The sequence below is a fragment of the Rhyacophila brunnea genome, unplaced genomic scaffold, assembly GCF_057557595.1.
Source record: "Rhyacophila brunnea isolate RB1 unplaced genomic scaffold, BYU_Rbru_1.0 scaffold_7, whole genome shotgun sequence".
NCBI classification, from domain to species: Eukaryota; Metazoa; Arthropoda; class Insecta; order Trichoptera; family Rhyacophilidae; genus Rhyacophila; species Rhyacophila brunnea.
Genome location: NW_028233339.1, coordinates 46,294,910 through 46,311,689, shown reverse-complemented (window position 1 = coordinate 46,311,689; position 16,780 = coordinate 46,294,910). Strand labels below are relative to the sequence as shown.

At 33.3% G+C, this 16,780-nt stretch overlaps 1 protein-coding gene across 1 annotated transcript; it reads left to right on the top strand.

Annotated features, from left to right (window-relative positions):
- The first annotated feature begins 4,675 nt into the window (after positions 1-4,675).
- On the top strand, positions 4,676-9,743 carry LOC147064979 (sesquipedalian-1-like). The gene is made up of 4 exons (XM_085957441.1): positions 4,676-5,101; positions 5,594-5,782; positions 6,328-8,937; positions 9,301-9,743. Exons 1-3 carry the CDS (start codon positions 4,897-4,899, stop codon positions 6,630-6,632), a joined length of 699 nt encoding a protein of 232 aa, XP_085813567.1. The 5' UTR covers positions 4,676-4,896; the 3' UTR covers positions 6,633-8,937; positions 9,301-9,743.
- Positions 9,744-16,780: the final 7,037 nt, after the last annotated feature.

Here is a 16,780-nt window from a genome sequence, read left to right as displayed (position 1 = left end):
AGGTGATATTGCTATAAATTCCCGATGCTTTTTGTTGGGACTGCCGAATGGTTCGGTTCGAACGGGTACGCTCAAACGAACATTGATACTAGAAACATTGTTCTAACGCCATTACAATAAAGGTGATATTGCTATAAATTCCCGATGCGTGATATCGCATAATGGACGTCTACCTATGCACGTGCGAATGTCGCTATGAGTGAATTTACTTGCTAGCTACTGTACTGAGTGCGTCGTCCATTAATAATGTCATTGATAAGAATAGACTCGATAAGCATAATATTATAGATTTATGGAAGATGCCGAAAGGCGAAACCCGGGTCGCCAAAAACGACTCAAATGGAATAAGTAGTACAAAACTTAAATCCATTAGAACGTAATTATATATTTTTATTTATCTTTTTCATTATATTAAGTATTAACAATGTTTTACATACTTACCGATTGTTTAACATTGACAACTCGTATCTGACATTGAATATGTTTGACAGGGTGAAGTTAAAATGTTATACAAAAACAATTATGTAAGTATGTAAATGAAATTAAATAAAATCAAAATATGCTTTATACAAAAATAGTTTGGTTTATTTTTTAAGGTTTCATAATTTTAGCTCAAAGCATTATTCTTGGTTTTCCTTTCAAAAAAAAATAATTTCGCATGATTGCGTGCCTTATAAAAAACAATCCGTCAAACTACCAGGTCAAGAGCCTTATTTTCCCGTTATTTATTAAATGTTTTCCTTATTACCCCATCCATTAGCTTTTCCACCTAAAAAATATCCCTTAAAATGGTAAAAAATACTTTCACCATTAAAAAACACAAAAAATAAAACGCATATTTTTCGCGTCTGGATTATAAAAAAAATGTTTATACAGTTTAAAAAAGTGAACAGCTGTGTGTTTATAAATCACATTTTTGTCAAAATTATATTAAAGTTGGGAAGTTTGTTTTGTACAGTTTTCCTACTTCTTACCAATCGTATCAATATTAGGCATGTTTTACGATATTTCAAAAACTTATTTTTATTTAATAGCTGTAAGTTGACAGTCAAATTTAAATCAATCAAATTTATTTATTTTACATATAATGAACATAACAAATTATAAATTCAAAGCGTTCACGACATGACATAAAATAAGTGTTAACATTTTTTTAAATAAGAGATATGTCAGTTAATAATACAATAAATAATAAAATAAGAAAAGAAATAATATAAAAAGATAAAAGTAGATGGAAGCACACAGAGTGAACTATTGATAGACCCTATCTTAAAAACTTATAAAACAACGTCCACCTAAATTCATCTCACGTAAGTGGAATATATCAATATATGGCAATGTCCTTCTAAACTAACCAATAGCTCCCAATCCTTTTCGAGTCAATTTTATAATTGTTAATATTTTTTTCCTAGATATCTGCTTTCCTTTACGTGGGAAATTTTAGAAGTAGTAAACGGATACAGGGAAAGAGATTTTTTTATATATATTCGTAACCATGCCCTTGCTTTATCGTACAAATGGAAAGAGATTATTTTTACTCAAATTACTTAATTATATGGAGAACGGACCTTCTTAATAAATTATACTAGTCGGTAAGTAGGTATGTAACGATTAATTTAAAAAAAAAAATACTATCGACCTAGGGTACTTGATGGAATTTGAATTAGACTAATAAATTAAGGCGTAATGTTTTATAGTAAAGTAAATTTCTTCCAGCGAATTTCTCCCTTTGCCAGGTTAATTATGTTTTATGTATTTTTTTTCTTTCTAAGGAAATGTGTATGAATCAGTCATCATTTTTTTACACGCTTGCCTTGTATTGTTTTATCATTATTATGGGGGGCATACCGTGAACGGGTGCCGGACGAAATCCCGAAGGCCGAAATCCCGAATGCTGAAATCCCGAATGGCCGAAATCCCGAAAGTCTTTCTTGCAAAAATTGCGCAATTCAAGATTGCGCAATTCAAGATTGCGCAATTATTGATGTTTGTATTTTTTTATTTTTCGGGATTTCGACCATTCGGGATTTCAGCGTTCGGGATTTCGGTATTCGGGATTTTGGCTTTCGGGATTTTGGCCATTCGGGATTTCGGCCATTCGGGATTTCAGCATTCGGGATTTCGGTCTTCGGGATTCCGGCCTTCGGTATTTCGACCCAAACCCACCGTGAACAACTATTAGGAACACAGCATTAGAGCATGCCAAGTACCTAGGTATTAAATATCTAATTGACACTGAATTTTATTTATCCACTGCACGTTATGTTTCTAGCATTTATTTTCAAATCTAGAGTAGTTATCAGCTCTTCTGTACGTTGTGTACTCGCGACCCCTGAGAGCCAGTGTATTAAATTTTACGTCCAAAAATTCAAGATTTTTCACGACGGGTGCCCACCCAAGTTATTGCGACATGTCGCATCCACAAATCGTTGTCGCTTATTCGTGGTCTAACGGTCATAATTATTAGGGTCGTTATTGTCTGTTTGTGTCTTCAGGTCTTTCTTCTTTCGTCTTTCTTGTCTGTGTTGTAGACGATATAAGTGGGGCCAATTGTTTGAGTGTTCGACAGCCAAATTATCAGGATCACGATCCTGAGTCATGAGGTCCTGACGAAGAAGAAGAAGTATTAATCCATTCACCTGAATTATTTATATTTTTTCGTTTCTCGGGGGGCGAGTCCGGACCCGAAAACCTAAAACCTCCCTCTGTGTGCGCGAGTGTTCACTACATTCATACAACGCCATTCTCCATTCCCTTCATTCTAACCCCTAAAATATAGTAAGTAGGTACAATATGTAATAGTTCGATAATTCCACTAAGTAACATAGTTATTTATTATATTACTCTATGTTTATCAAAACTAAACAAAATTGCGCATCAGGCGACATTTTACGTATAGAACGTTTAAAGTTAACTTAAATAAAACAAATACCAATAGCCTATATTGACCCTGGTTGAAAACGCATATCAATAAAATAAGTTTTACTATGCTACTAAGTCTGCTCGATGGCCAAATTGTTCAGATGACTATCGTCAGCAGTGGCGCACCCAGGGAGGGGGAGGGGCCCTGGCACCCCCCAAACATGAAAATTATCAGAATGATTTTAAACATTGTAATTGAAAGCCAATAAACTATACATTTGGGCTTAGACAAATAAAAACACGGCAAAAAATGATTTGTAATTCTCCAGCACCTCTTTAGAAAAAATTCTTAGATTTTAATTTCTAACACAAAAATTTCGAAACACTAATGTCAGGTTTTTTAAGAAACCCAATCCCTAATGGAACTGTCAAAAAATTCTCGGTGTCCACCTGAATTCCGGAGTCGTGTAGGTCATGGCTGGGGAGGGCTGACAGGGCTCTAGCCTGGGGGCCCGGGCTGTGGGGGGTTGACCAGATAAGTGAAAGAAACACACATCATAAATTAGCTTTAATAGTAAAAAACAAGTCGCCTGCGGCGCTATTATACTTCATAGCCATGAACATTTTCAAGTATATAATTGTGCAATATATTTTTTGATTATTCTGTGTTGATACACGACAGTTCCATTATTAAAGTAGATGTATTAAAAATCGCCAATAATTCACTGTATAAGTACCCTTAATTTGAACCAAAACACAATTTGAAAAACGTTAATGTAGTGTTTCACACTGCCTTTAATCTTAGCGGTAGGTAGGGGGCCCGCCAAATATCCTAACCTGAGAGCCCGTTTTAGGATGTGGGGACCATGGTGTAGGTACACCGAGTGCAATAGACAAAATGGCGATAAACGAGAAATTAGGCTGTGAAGAAGAAAAAGAGCCTATGGGACTTATTTACATTCTCCTCCTTGGGCCCCCCCCAATATTAAATCCTGGGTGCGCCACTGATCGTCAGTCATGATTTCTAGAATCTAGATTCTAGACGAATAAGAAAAATAAGAAACGTTCTGTAATTCTGTTCACCTAAATAATACATTATATTGTATTAAATTTTTCGTTCCTTAGGGAGCGGTCCAACCCAAAAAACCCCCTGTGTTCCGAACTGTACAGTGTATACTATTTTTGTTGTGTGTACTCACTCAGGCAACATACTCTTTGCAGTTGCGTACTATAATTATAGTACAATACTATAATTTTGATTCGGCGAAAAATGTAAAATACTATAATTTTAAGGGATTCAAGACGAAAAATGTTCCTGTACTATATTTTTATCAGAAATACTATAATGTTTACACCTTTGTACTTAATAATCAGCATAGAAAAAGATGGCAACACTGCCACTACATCATTTCTGTCCTGATCATCATCGTCATGCATGACATCATAATCATTCTGGAATCACGCTTTCCGACAACACTCCGATCCGTAGGTCAGTATTAATTAGATCAGCATCTTGTATGATAGAATAGAAGAGGATGCGAAACTTTAGCTGATTTTGTATTTTTTTTATACCTAGTAGGTATTGGGTATGGCCATCTTATTATATTAAACGCTACTCTGAAATTATAAGTTAATAAATTCCCGAAGACGTAGGAAGGCGAAATTCAGGACATGAATTTTAAGTGTTTGATTTTACAATATTATCCAAATCCAATTGTATCGATTATGTATTCCTAATATTTAATTTAAAAATTTGACGTTCAATATGGCAACATATGTATTGGAAGACAACATTTTTGTTTATGGCAATAAGTCGTCAAACAACTGTCAAAATTGATGTTGCTGCCACTTACATACGCAAATAATATTTTTCTTTTAGAATCCAAAGTGGTTATTCTGATTGTAAATACATAACTATAATCTGATTTGTGATTAGGGAAATATTCTCGAAAAGATGTGATCTTATTCATCCGATTTCTTCAATCAGTGCTGGTTTATTTTGCTGCGTATATGAAGTGACATTATATTATTAAAATGAAGATAAACGACAAGAATCTCTGTGCTTTCGCGATTTCGCCGACACCAGTCGACAGGGAAGGCTGGCTTAATAAAAGAGGAGATGTAAATAAGTCCTACCAAAGAAGATGGTTCGTTCTCAAAGGAAATTTACTATTTTATTTCGAGAAGAAAACCGACAAAGAGCCCATCGGAGTCATCATTTTGGAGGGCTGCACTGTTGGTAAGTACACGTCCAAGCAGCAACATATAATTGGACATAGTTATGCAGAAAGTAGCCAGTCCACAAAAAATAAAAAAATGAGATATGATATAGATCAGATGCGAGAAGGTTTTCTCTACGTTCTGCTGAAAATAGCCAAGCCGCAAAAAAATATTCTTGAAATAAAATACTATTTACAATTTTACATACATTTTTAATATCATGTTGCTAAAATGCCATTATATCAGCTCGACATTATTGTGGACTGGCTACATTCTGCATAACTACGTTCAATTATCGTATATTATAATGTGATATGTCAAAGGTTAAATTTAATGTAATCCAATCAAAATCTAGTTGAGGCAGATAGAAGAGATTCAAAACCTTTCACAATATTATTTTTTTCCAGTTCCTCTCAATAAGTATTCCAGATTTTTTCCAACTAGACTATGCCTCTCTTGCCCTCTACGTTTTCCTGCAAGACGAATGTTAATGCTTTTGATTGCATTACAGAATTAGCAGAAGATGATGAACAGTACAGCTTCAAGGTGGCTTTCCACGGGCCTCAGGGGCGGGCGTACGTTCTTGGGGCAGATTGCCAGGACTCCATGGAACAGTGGATGAAGGCGCTCGCTTGCGCCAGTTACGACTATATGAAACTGATGGTTGCGGAGTTGCAGAGACAGCTTGATGAGATGGATGGTAACCGTGCCTTTCTTCTTTCAAACTTTGTTTTGTTGTCGACACTTAGTGATCAATCAATCTAGCATAATATATCTTCAATTTTCAATTTTAATTTATTTTACATATTGTGGACATTACAAATTATAAGTTTAAGACGTTCACAACATGACATTTAGAAACAAATAAATATTATTAAAACAGTATTATGTAATACTGTAATTATGCAATATTAAGTTATTCTACAGTATAAATGTGTAAATACAAAAAGTATGAAGTATATAGGTACAAGGAAGTACACCGGATGAGTTAAGCAGACCCTATTTTAAGAATTTATAAAATAACGTCCACCTATACTCATTCTCACGTAGATGGAATATATCAACATCCGAAGCAATTTGGTTGAACTTGGTTGACTTACGATGCCTCACACAGAATTCGGTCTTGACCATGGATGATCAGATTTGTGGTGATGTTCAAATACAAACATTTATTATAATGAATGGATAAATATCATTTGATATTTTAAATAATATTCAATTATATTATATTCATTCTTATTACAGAATTAGGCGCATCAAACCAACTAGAAGCCGCCAGTAGTAACACCCCCAAAGCGCCGCCAAGAGGACAGCGCTACAATCCTTTCAACAAAATTCAAGAAGCGTCCTCGTCTAAACACGGCAAGATGGAGAGGCCGCCCGAGAACGTTCCCCGAACCAAAATAACCTTCCGAGAACTACACAACTTGTACGGCCGTAAGATATTGGCCGACTATAATGATTGGAGACGCAAGCAGAATCAAGAAACTGACAAACCTGACGAGGCACCGCCATCGCAAGCTTCCGAAGAACCTCTGATTACATTATAGTCTCCGAAAATACAACTTATAGCCCATCTGGGAATAAGAATATATTCTAGCTGCTATACAACTTATCTTCAAATTATGATGACAAAATACATAATAATTTCAGAAATCCTGACTGATTATCTAATGACCAAGAGTTGAGCAGGCTCATAATATATTGTATTGCGTTCAGGAAAAATGATAATACTTCAGTTTCGATTCTTTAAAGTTTAAAGGATTTTGCTCAGTTTAAAAGCCAATGATCTTATATGTATGTAATACCTTTGTTATCGTAATATAGACTAAATAGGTTTAAGCTTTGACTTTTTTTGCATTTCTTAACGTCAATTATTTTATTTCTTTGATTTTTATGGTGTCTTGTTTTCTTTTATGTAATAAATGTTACGTCATGGCACTTAATTATAATAAATAATATTTTTGATCGACTTGCTGGAATACCAAATGTAAAATAGCAAACGGTTAATCTTGTATCATAATATTGTTTGACCATTTGACATATTGTAATATTAGAAAGTACATATTATAGTGGCGTTAATGAAATTAAAATGTGCCATATAAAACAGTGCACAATATATATTATAAACAATGAGACTCTTCAATTTTATTCACATGTAAAGGTATTAATTAATCCAGTATTCTACCCATCTATATAATAATTAATACAAACCCGTATTATTAAAAATGGTTGAATGAGGTCACCATTCAGTTAAAAATACTTATCTTGATCATTCATTATGTATCATCTTTTGTGGCCGGCCCTTGCTACCTTGAGTAGACTTCTCCGTTCTGTGCGGTGTTTCGCTTTCCTTCTCCAGTTAACTTTCCCAATGCTCGCAAGTATTTCTGGATACACCAAAGCCAAGGTCTCCCCGCATTCGCATTTTCCTTTTGGTCTGTATGTTTGGTCAATTTGATAAATCTATGTCAATATTTACCCATTTTTTAATTAATCTATAGACATTTGTAATGCTTACACGTTTTATATTATTATTTAGACCATCTTATGACTAAACTGTTACTCGGTTGAAGTTTATTTTGAATATTTGCTTCATCTGTGACACAAATAAAACCAAAGCGAGCATTCGGTGCCTTTCTGTTTTTTTATTTATCAGAAAGGTAAAATGATATTGTGTATAAGTGAGATAAAAATCCCTTACACCTAAATTTGAAGGGAAAATTTCAATTAGAAGACCTGAAAAAACTGTCACATCTGATTCAGCGGCTATTCTAACATATGAAGCGCCTAGTTTCAAAAGCCCCTAAAACTACTAGTTTTGAGAAAAAATCATTTCTAAAATTTGTGAACTTTATTGTATTTATTTTGTAATTCGTTACATTCTAAAGAGTATTTTGGCTTTCCTATTTAAAGGTATGCGAAAAGCACACCCAACCATTTTAGCGGGTTTTGAAACGTACCCTAATTTTTGATCATACGTATTGACGGTTTTTGGCGTTTTTTCAAGCTCAATCTTAGGCCATCATATAGGTAACAAAAATATCCCTAAATACATATATAACTAAAAAATTTTCAAAAACCGTTTTAGTGGCTTTTGAAACTAGGCGCTTCATATCACTTTATGTATTCAGGCAGTTAATTATCACAAGAAGTTAACTGTCAAAAGTACCATCTTTTCTCTCTTGGTTGTGTTGACTTTTTGAGAGAAATAGATTACGTCAATTACATATTGAGAATCGAGATGCGAGATGATACAATTTTGAAAAATAAAACTATGTCACATAATACATGCCATTATAAGATATTTCACTGTAATACATATGAAACAAATATTTAAAACGTATTACCGTGGCATCGCAGCGACATCTATGTCCGGCTGACATGACTAATAAAATAATTATTGTAGGTTACGTCACAATTCTTGTTTGACATTTGTTTCTATACAAAATTTCAAGGTTCGGTGTAAAAACCATAGCTGCACAAGCATACTCAAATTTGACCAAGCTCCGCAAATAAGAGATGTATTTCACACTACAGGCAAACCAACTTAAATTTTCGGCGCATTACGAATTACCAATTATTGTAGATAACCGCCTTGTGTATGGAATTGCTTCCGTGTTAATTTGGATCAATAAAAATAACAGAAATGTGTTACCGTGTGTTAAGAATAGCTCTGCTGAACGGAAAATTTACAACTTGGCAGCTTGGAAAAGTTATTAAACAAAATCTCTATTCTGATATTACATATATCTTTTAAAAGGGTTGGCAGCATGTCGTGAGTTTGAGTAACGCCGCAAAAATCGATCGAGTGACATCCATAAACAATTATTAATGACCTAGTAATGTCCATCTGTGCCCACGGTGGCCGCGCGGCATAAGCGTTGGACTACAAAGCCGTGGGTCCCAGGTTCGAATCCTGGGTCTGGCAAGTACAAAAAATTGTTTTTCAATTTGTGTGTGTCAGGGTATGGACCTAATAGGTTGAGCAAGTGGCTGACATCCATTTCTCGTAAAAAACAAAATCTGTCAATACAAACCTCCACTCTGTGGAGGCCCATATGATCCTATCAGGATCGGACATGGTCGGAAAAAAAAAAAAAAAAAAAAAAAAAAAAAAAAAAAAAAAAAAAAAAAATGTCCATCTGTAAAATCTTCAATAACAAAAATTTTAAGTCAAATATTGGTCAATGTTATTTTGGGAGAGTTTTGAATAAGTGCTTCTTTGAATAAGTGCTTCTTTGAATAAGACACACAAAAAGTATTTAAACATGAGATTGACTGATCATTGTCAGAAAAATTATTTTATTAGTAGAAAATATAATGTGCTTAATTTACTTTGAAAAAATGGAATACTTATATTGGGTTGTTTTCTAATTGTTAGATTAATTTTATTATGGCACATAAATGTATGTTGTAGGTAAAACTGTTTGCCTTTCAGAGTATGTGATAAAAAAATAAAATTACGTAAATTATTTTATATGGAAAGATGTATGAGATGAAGTAACGTTTTGAATAAATTTGTAGTAACTATTCTTTCAAGAAGAATAATTAGTTACCTGTAAACATAGTATATTTTCACCCTAGTAGTTATTTTATGAGATTGTTATATTTTGATTATTGTAATGAATAAATAATAAACTGAATGATCAATACCTACATATAATTTTTTTCATTTTTTTATCATCATGAACCCGTTAAAACCAAAGCTGGAAATGGAACCGGAAACTAACCTTTAACCCGAATCTCTAAGGCTTGGATTCACTACGGAACAAATCATGCAACATGACGCACAGCATCTACATCGATGTTTCGGGAACGAAGCCGCGGAACATGTTTCTTGTACAAAATACAGACACACTACGCAATGCCGCAGAATATTTTGCTTGTACATACTTGTCGCCGAAATGCGATAGCCGCCAAGTGACTCTTATTGCAATATCGTTCGGGCACATTTTTGTCTTTCAGGCCTTGTCATGCAATGATGTCGAGACAAATTTTATTATCCTTTTTACCGACAAGCTTGGAGCCAGTGGCACTTAATTTTTTTTTTTTTTTTGTGATTTTACCGAGGCTTTGACTGCGACTCGCTGTCATATCGCCTCTTCTCTTCTAGAAGGGGATCCTCAGAATTCTGTTAAATAGATCTATATAATTTCCTACCCAGACGCCGGAATTTTTTTTTTCATTTTACAATATGTAAAAATCCTATATTTCACAAAAACAGTGAATTTTCAACATAAAAAAATAACCTTTAAAAAATGCTGAATTACTAAAAAAACAATAATCGAAAACTTTTAAATGTTTAGTGACGCACAACCGCATCTTTTTTGAAATGTTAATTATAATATTATATACATCCACATATGAAAAAATATGATAGAAGTTTATTATACCTATATTATTTTTTTCAGAATTTCCATGATATTAAAAATATTAAAAGGTTTTGAAAAAAATATATCTAAGTAGTAGGTAGGCGCCGTAATAACATAAATGACGTAAGCTATTGTCGGACCGAGCTGCGAAGTTGGAATTATTATTTATTGGCAACAAAATAATTTTGTCGAAAATATAATATTTAGTTACTTACAATATTCAAAATTATAGTATTTTGGATGTGCTATGCCATACCTACCAATATACATTTTTTATATCGCACATAGTACGCGGACCACATATTATATAGAATATATTATGAAACTCGATTATCTAGGAGGAATAGTTATCAGCCATTCGCCAAATTCATTGGAACCTTGCTGTGTTACCTTGTAAAAATAATTAATTAATTAATCATAAATATTTAACTTATTAGCAGTCAATTATTTGTCGTTCTATTTCTCTCGGAATAAGTAATGTTTTCGGAGATGTGAACGAACATCGATTTTAAATTTACCACCAATTTCACCCGATATTTGAAAACGGGTCTCAAAATAACATTTTCTTTTGTTGTTTTTCAAGAAAATATTAAAAAGTTTTAACACCTTGGTCTTTGATATTATCGACACTTGCAAGTATCGATATATATACCAAGCAATAAGCATCTATATTCTATACCTGATGATAAGTTTTCTTTCTTATGTTAGATGACTCCCTATTATGTATGTATGTATGTACCTATTTAAAAAAGTGAGGTAGTATTTAACAGACACTGTATGAAATATTGAAGTTATTATTACGAGTAATGGTTGTTAGCCATTCGCCTGATCCATAAGATCCTTGCACTAGATCAAACATTGAAAAAACACAATGCTATGCCAGCCGCGGGATCGAACCCGTGTCTTACCAGAGACAGGCGCTATACTAACTAGGCCATGGTGGGTGCCATATATAAATAGATGGGTAGGTATCTATATAAGAATGGAAATTACCATTTCCACCCCTACACACACACCTCCACAGAGGTGTAATTATATACACAGTTTATAACAGATATATAACAGTTTTTAAGAGGAATGGTTAGCCATTCACCCATCTCATTCCGTTCAACGGTGAAGCTGAGTTGTGTAGGTAACGTCGTCATTACCATAGAAAATAGTAAGCTTATGAAAATTGGTGTTTTAATTTCTTTATTTTACGGAGATAAAAATAACATCGTAAGTTATTGCAATCCAACTAATTATAGGTACCTACCTAAAGATGGTGTTATCACTCTAAAATGAATAAAGGAGTTAGACTTCCACTAGAGTATCACGGAGTTATGTTGATCACTATATTTTTTTTTTAATAATGTTATCTATCAAGTAAATATTTTTATGTTCTAAAATTAAAAATAGTAAATTTTATTTGTTTTTCTGTAATGGATAGAACAAAAATTATCAATATATTAATTTTCGAATACACAGTGGTCGATAATATTTTCTTTATTAACAAATATGAATCAAAATAATTCATAAAAAATCGAAATAAAAATAAACGTTTTTTTGCATTGATTTTTTTTCTCTGCAACAAAAATAATATAATTAACATAATTATTTTTCATCGTTAGAGTTTCGATATAATTTAATATTGTTATTAAATTAATTTTATTATTTCACTTTTTGTGTGAAAACTCATACAAATTCCCTATCACGCAATTTGGATCATACCATCGCACTTGCCAATTCCTACGCGCGAATGACAATGGGTTGCCCCCTTGCGCTCGCTCGTGGAGCGTACACATGCAACATGTCGCGGGTGACGTAGAAAGCCTAAAAACATAGACTCAATGTTGTGCACCATGTTGCGAAATATTTTGTCCCCTAGGGAGTGCGAGAAACAAGCGAAGCGACAATGTGCAACACATCTCGAAGCCGTGCAACGATGGGGGACACCGTGAAATGTTGCGCCGGCACATAGACTCAATGTTGGGTGTCATGTTGCGGGACAGTTTGTCCCCTAGTGAATCTGAGGCTTTAATTACAAATCTTGAGAATGCCGAACCGAAACTTTTTTTAAAATGTCAGGATTCTGTAGCTCCTTTAAAATTTTTTTTTAGTGTTGTATTAACTAAAAATAAAACAGAATTCGCAGTATTTATTATTATTAAAGTGTGTGAAATAATCAATATGACATACTTACATGTTTTAATTTAATTAATAAGGTCAACTTTTGCCATTTTTTAATTATCGGGATGCCAGGCACTGACCTTTTGTGATGCTGAAGCTGGCTCCGTGGTCTTGGTCGTCACCTACTCGGATTTATATTATCACTCTCGCACGATATTGTTTATTTCGAGTCAGCCCATAGTTTGTTATAATACTGATGAACGAAGGGTTCGAAAGCGAATTGTTTCTTAGTCGCACATCTAACCGCGGTTATCGTTTGGAGGTCACTGAATTGCTTTATACTATGCCTGAATGTGGCGTGGTAGTTTAGGAATTTGGCTGGGATTGCGCTGCCATAATTGGCCCAAACATCTGGCACTGCATCTTTGCTAGAATAGTTCATAACCGTGGCTTCCGTGTTATTGGGGAGAGATGAATCACTGGATTGACATTCATTCAGTTTCTGGATTACAATTTATTATTGACATGGCCGAAAAAGTTTTATCACATGAATAATAGTTGAAAATCTAAACTTTACTGATCCGGATTGAAAACCGGGGCAATGTTTGTATTTTATTTTATTAGCACCAGAATGGCATTAGAAAAATTCAGTATTTATAAAATAATTATTTAAAAGACAATATGCTAGGAATTTTTGGCATATACAGTAGAACCGCGTTAATAAGAACACGGAAAATTCGAAATTCACCGTAATTCAAAATTTTCGCGAAAAACAAGTCCCTTGAACATTATTTTCATATTAAACCATACCTTTAATTCGAATTTCGTAATTATTTCAGGGTCCTGGCATATAAAAATATTCAATAAATCGTAATAAAGTACACTATTTCATGAGCCAGTCATTGAAAATTGTGAGAGACTTTTCGTAAAACATCATAAATTACTTATTTTATGGTAATAAAAATAATCCTGACATTTTATGACCGATTAACACACACGGAACCGGAAATTTGGTAGGCACATCTCTGATCGTAAACGATATTGATGAAAATATATATATTTTTTTTTTAAATTTTTATCTTTCCCCCCCATACATTTCAGAATTCGTAATTCAATTTTTTTTTGATTTTCGGTCCCGTGGAATTCGTATTAACGAGATTTTACTGTACATTTTAAAATGGGTGACAAAACTATTATTTGACAGCGATTGTTAAACACTGCTTTAATATAAAGAAAATTTTCAGTGATGTCTATTTGTGGGCTCAAAATGACCGGAACGCCGTTCTGGTTCGTGAAATTATCGGTCCCTCTCTTGGAAAAAATAGTGACCATCTGAGCTAGATAGGCTATTATAACAAAAAATCTAACACACCTATTTTTATAAAATACACATAAAATTTGATAACTATGTTAAAATCTTCAGAAAATTTCGAGCGCTCCGGTTCGTAAACTTTTCCATTTCGAGCGCTGCATAAATTTCCCATTCAAGAGTCGAGTCCAGGACTTATGTCGATACGTTTACTGAAAAGAAATACAAATACATACTATGCGAGTGAAATAAAAACAGCATTTTTAAATATGTAATATTTTTTATTCGTAATTACCTATATGTATAATTATTTATAAAGTTATATTAATATCAAGTTTATTTAAATGATTTCCTAGTGATTGCTCTAGCTACAACTCTGTGTTGTCTCTTATCTGTGAAATTATTTACAGTTCCCGATTCCCTAAAATTGACAAGTTCTATAACAGAAATGTGATCTGGTTAATTTTACACATATTTACAAAAGAAAACAATCGAGTCCGGAAGCGAAGAGGGTATTTACAAAACTATTATTTATAAAACAACACTCCCTTCCCTCTCCGATAATATGTACAACGCTTCTCCGATAACCGCACCGCGCCGCATTGCACTGAGGGCACTCTCCCTTTATACATTAAATAATTACATTTGGCCCCGGCTACACGTCATCATTATCCAAACAATTGCATTACGAAAATTGTATAAATATACGTATCATTTTGCCGACCGGATCTTCACTATAATTTGACAGAAAACAAAGTTCCTGCTTTAAAAAAAACCTCTCGCACGTGTTACGCATGCAAACGTATTTCGTACAGACAATTAACATTTTACAACTCATACTGAATGTCCAGTTGGCAAAATTAATACAATCATAATATTATAAAGACACGTAATAAAAATAATAAAATACAACAAAAATAATAAAAAAAAAACAATTAAAAAATATTAAGTAATAATTACAATACGCGAGATTAATTGTCTAAACTTCGCTCCGAAGAGATATAAATACTTAAGTTATTACCTCGTTAACGCGAATATTCAATAAGGAAGAAACAACAGAATGGTAGGGTGGGGAGTTCCCCTTTAATTAATCGGGCGCGAACCCCCTGACGTGATGGATTTATCTTTGGCTGGGTAAGGTTAACGATACGGACACTTGTCAATTTGGTTCCCTACACCGTCACCGTCTCTACACGATATATTATATTTGTCTCTAATCAATAAAAAAGTATATTTTATTGACTATGCGGTTTTGCTGAACACTGGTTAAAAGTAAGGCGGCTTCGTTATATCTATTGCATGTAAAAAAATATCTCAAACTCTGAAAAAACAAAAGAATTACGAATCACGTTCGCAATCTGACAGAAAAGGAATCTTTCATAACATTGTGATAGATAATTTTAAATGTACGGGAGCATCAATGCATGAAAACACTATCAAATTATGTCTTCGTTACAAATCGGCATTGAATTACTAATATATTATTTCATAGATAACATTAAATTCTGAAAATGTTGTGATTTATCAACTCTATAACAATGACAAAGATGCATAGAATTATTTACGTAACCCTTGGAGAAAAGGTCACCAAAGTAAAATACCGCAGTGCAAATAGATTCAACGATCCATTTAATCTATACTGCTTTGTCATTTGATCCAAAAGTTGGCAAAAATAATTTATGATGAATTTGATTACTCTTCTGAGTTTTGCATTATCATTATGAGAGGCGAAGCGGTGCATTGCAGCCAACTTGAGAAAACATTTATATCGGTGAAATTTTTTAAGAACCTTAATAAATTTCAATAATAGAGCGAGTCAGGCGAGACAGTGAAGCCGATAGCTAAAGATCTATAGGGTTTGTCATGTTTAAGATAATGAATATAAAAATGCTACGATAACATTTTTTTAAATTACCTATCAACTAGCTTGATAAAAGTACGTTTTGAGATTTTATTCTACGCTCTTTCTCGTCTTTATAATAATATACTATTTCATATAGCAATATAAAAACACAATGCAAATCTGATAAACAAACATCGTTATTGGTCTTTAGCCCGTGTATGTACGGTGGCGAAAATGAGTACTGAACGCACCGAAATCATTCAGCAAATGCTGAATTATTTACAACATCGTGTAGAAAAAATCCAACATTGAACAGTAAACGAAAACGATCTCACTTTGGAAGTTATCATTAAGGCTAGCGGTTTTAATATGCCCGATAGAATATACCGGTGATAAAAAAAATACAATTATCGTTCGCGCAATCCGTAACAAAATGAGAATATAGTACATTTAGATTTCACGAGCATTTAGACAGCGCGTTTCGTGGTTTATATAATATTATGAATCATTTTGCAGGCCTCTTTGGCATTAATACTTACGCGAGTCATATTATATTATGCAGTTATTAGGAGAAAATGAATAAAACTAATTACAGTTTTACATATTAATCTATGGAAGTGAAACATAAGAAATGTGGTCTGTATGTCGGAAGTCGATCCATCAAAAAAAGTGAAGTCGAACAATGGTACAGAATAATATACCATACATTTAAGCGAACTAAACTGTTGCATGTATTTTTAATTCAATATAATCTCTCGTGATTCAGTTGTAGACAAAATATAAATAATGAAAAAAAAATATCTGGATATTTTTTACGCCATCTGATAAATAATACAAATAAATAATAAAATACATTTTTTTGGATTTTAATTGATCCCCCCGGGGTGGTCGGCGGGGTACGATACAAAAATAAGAAACTAGTAAAGTATTCAACGGTTACACAATTATTTATATCATTATAGACTCTCTTCTTGCGGTAAAAACATGATTTTATAAAATACGGTCACACCGATTGCATTTGACAAATTCTTTTGTATAAGGCTAAGCAACATTTACAAATAA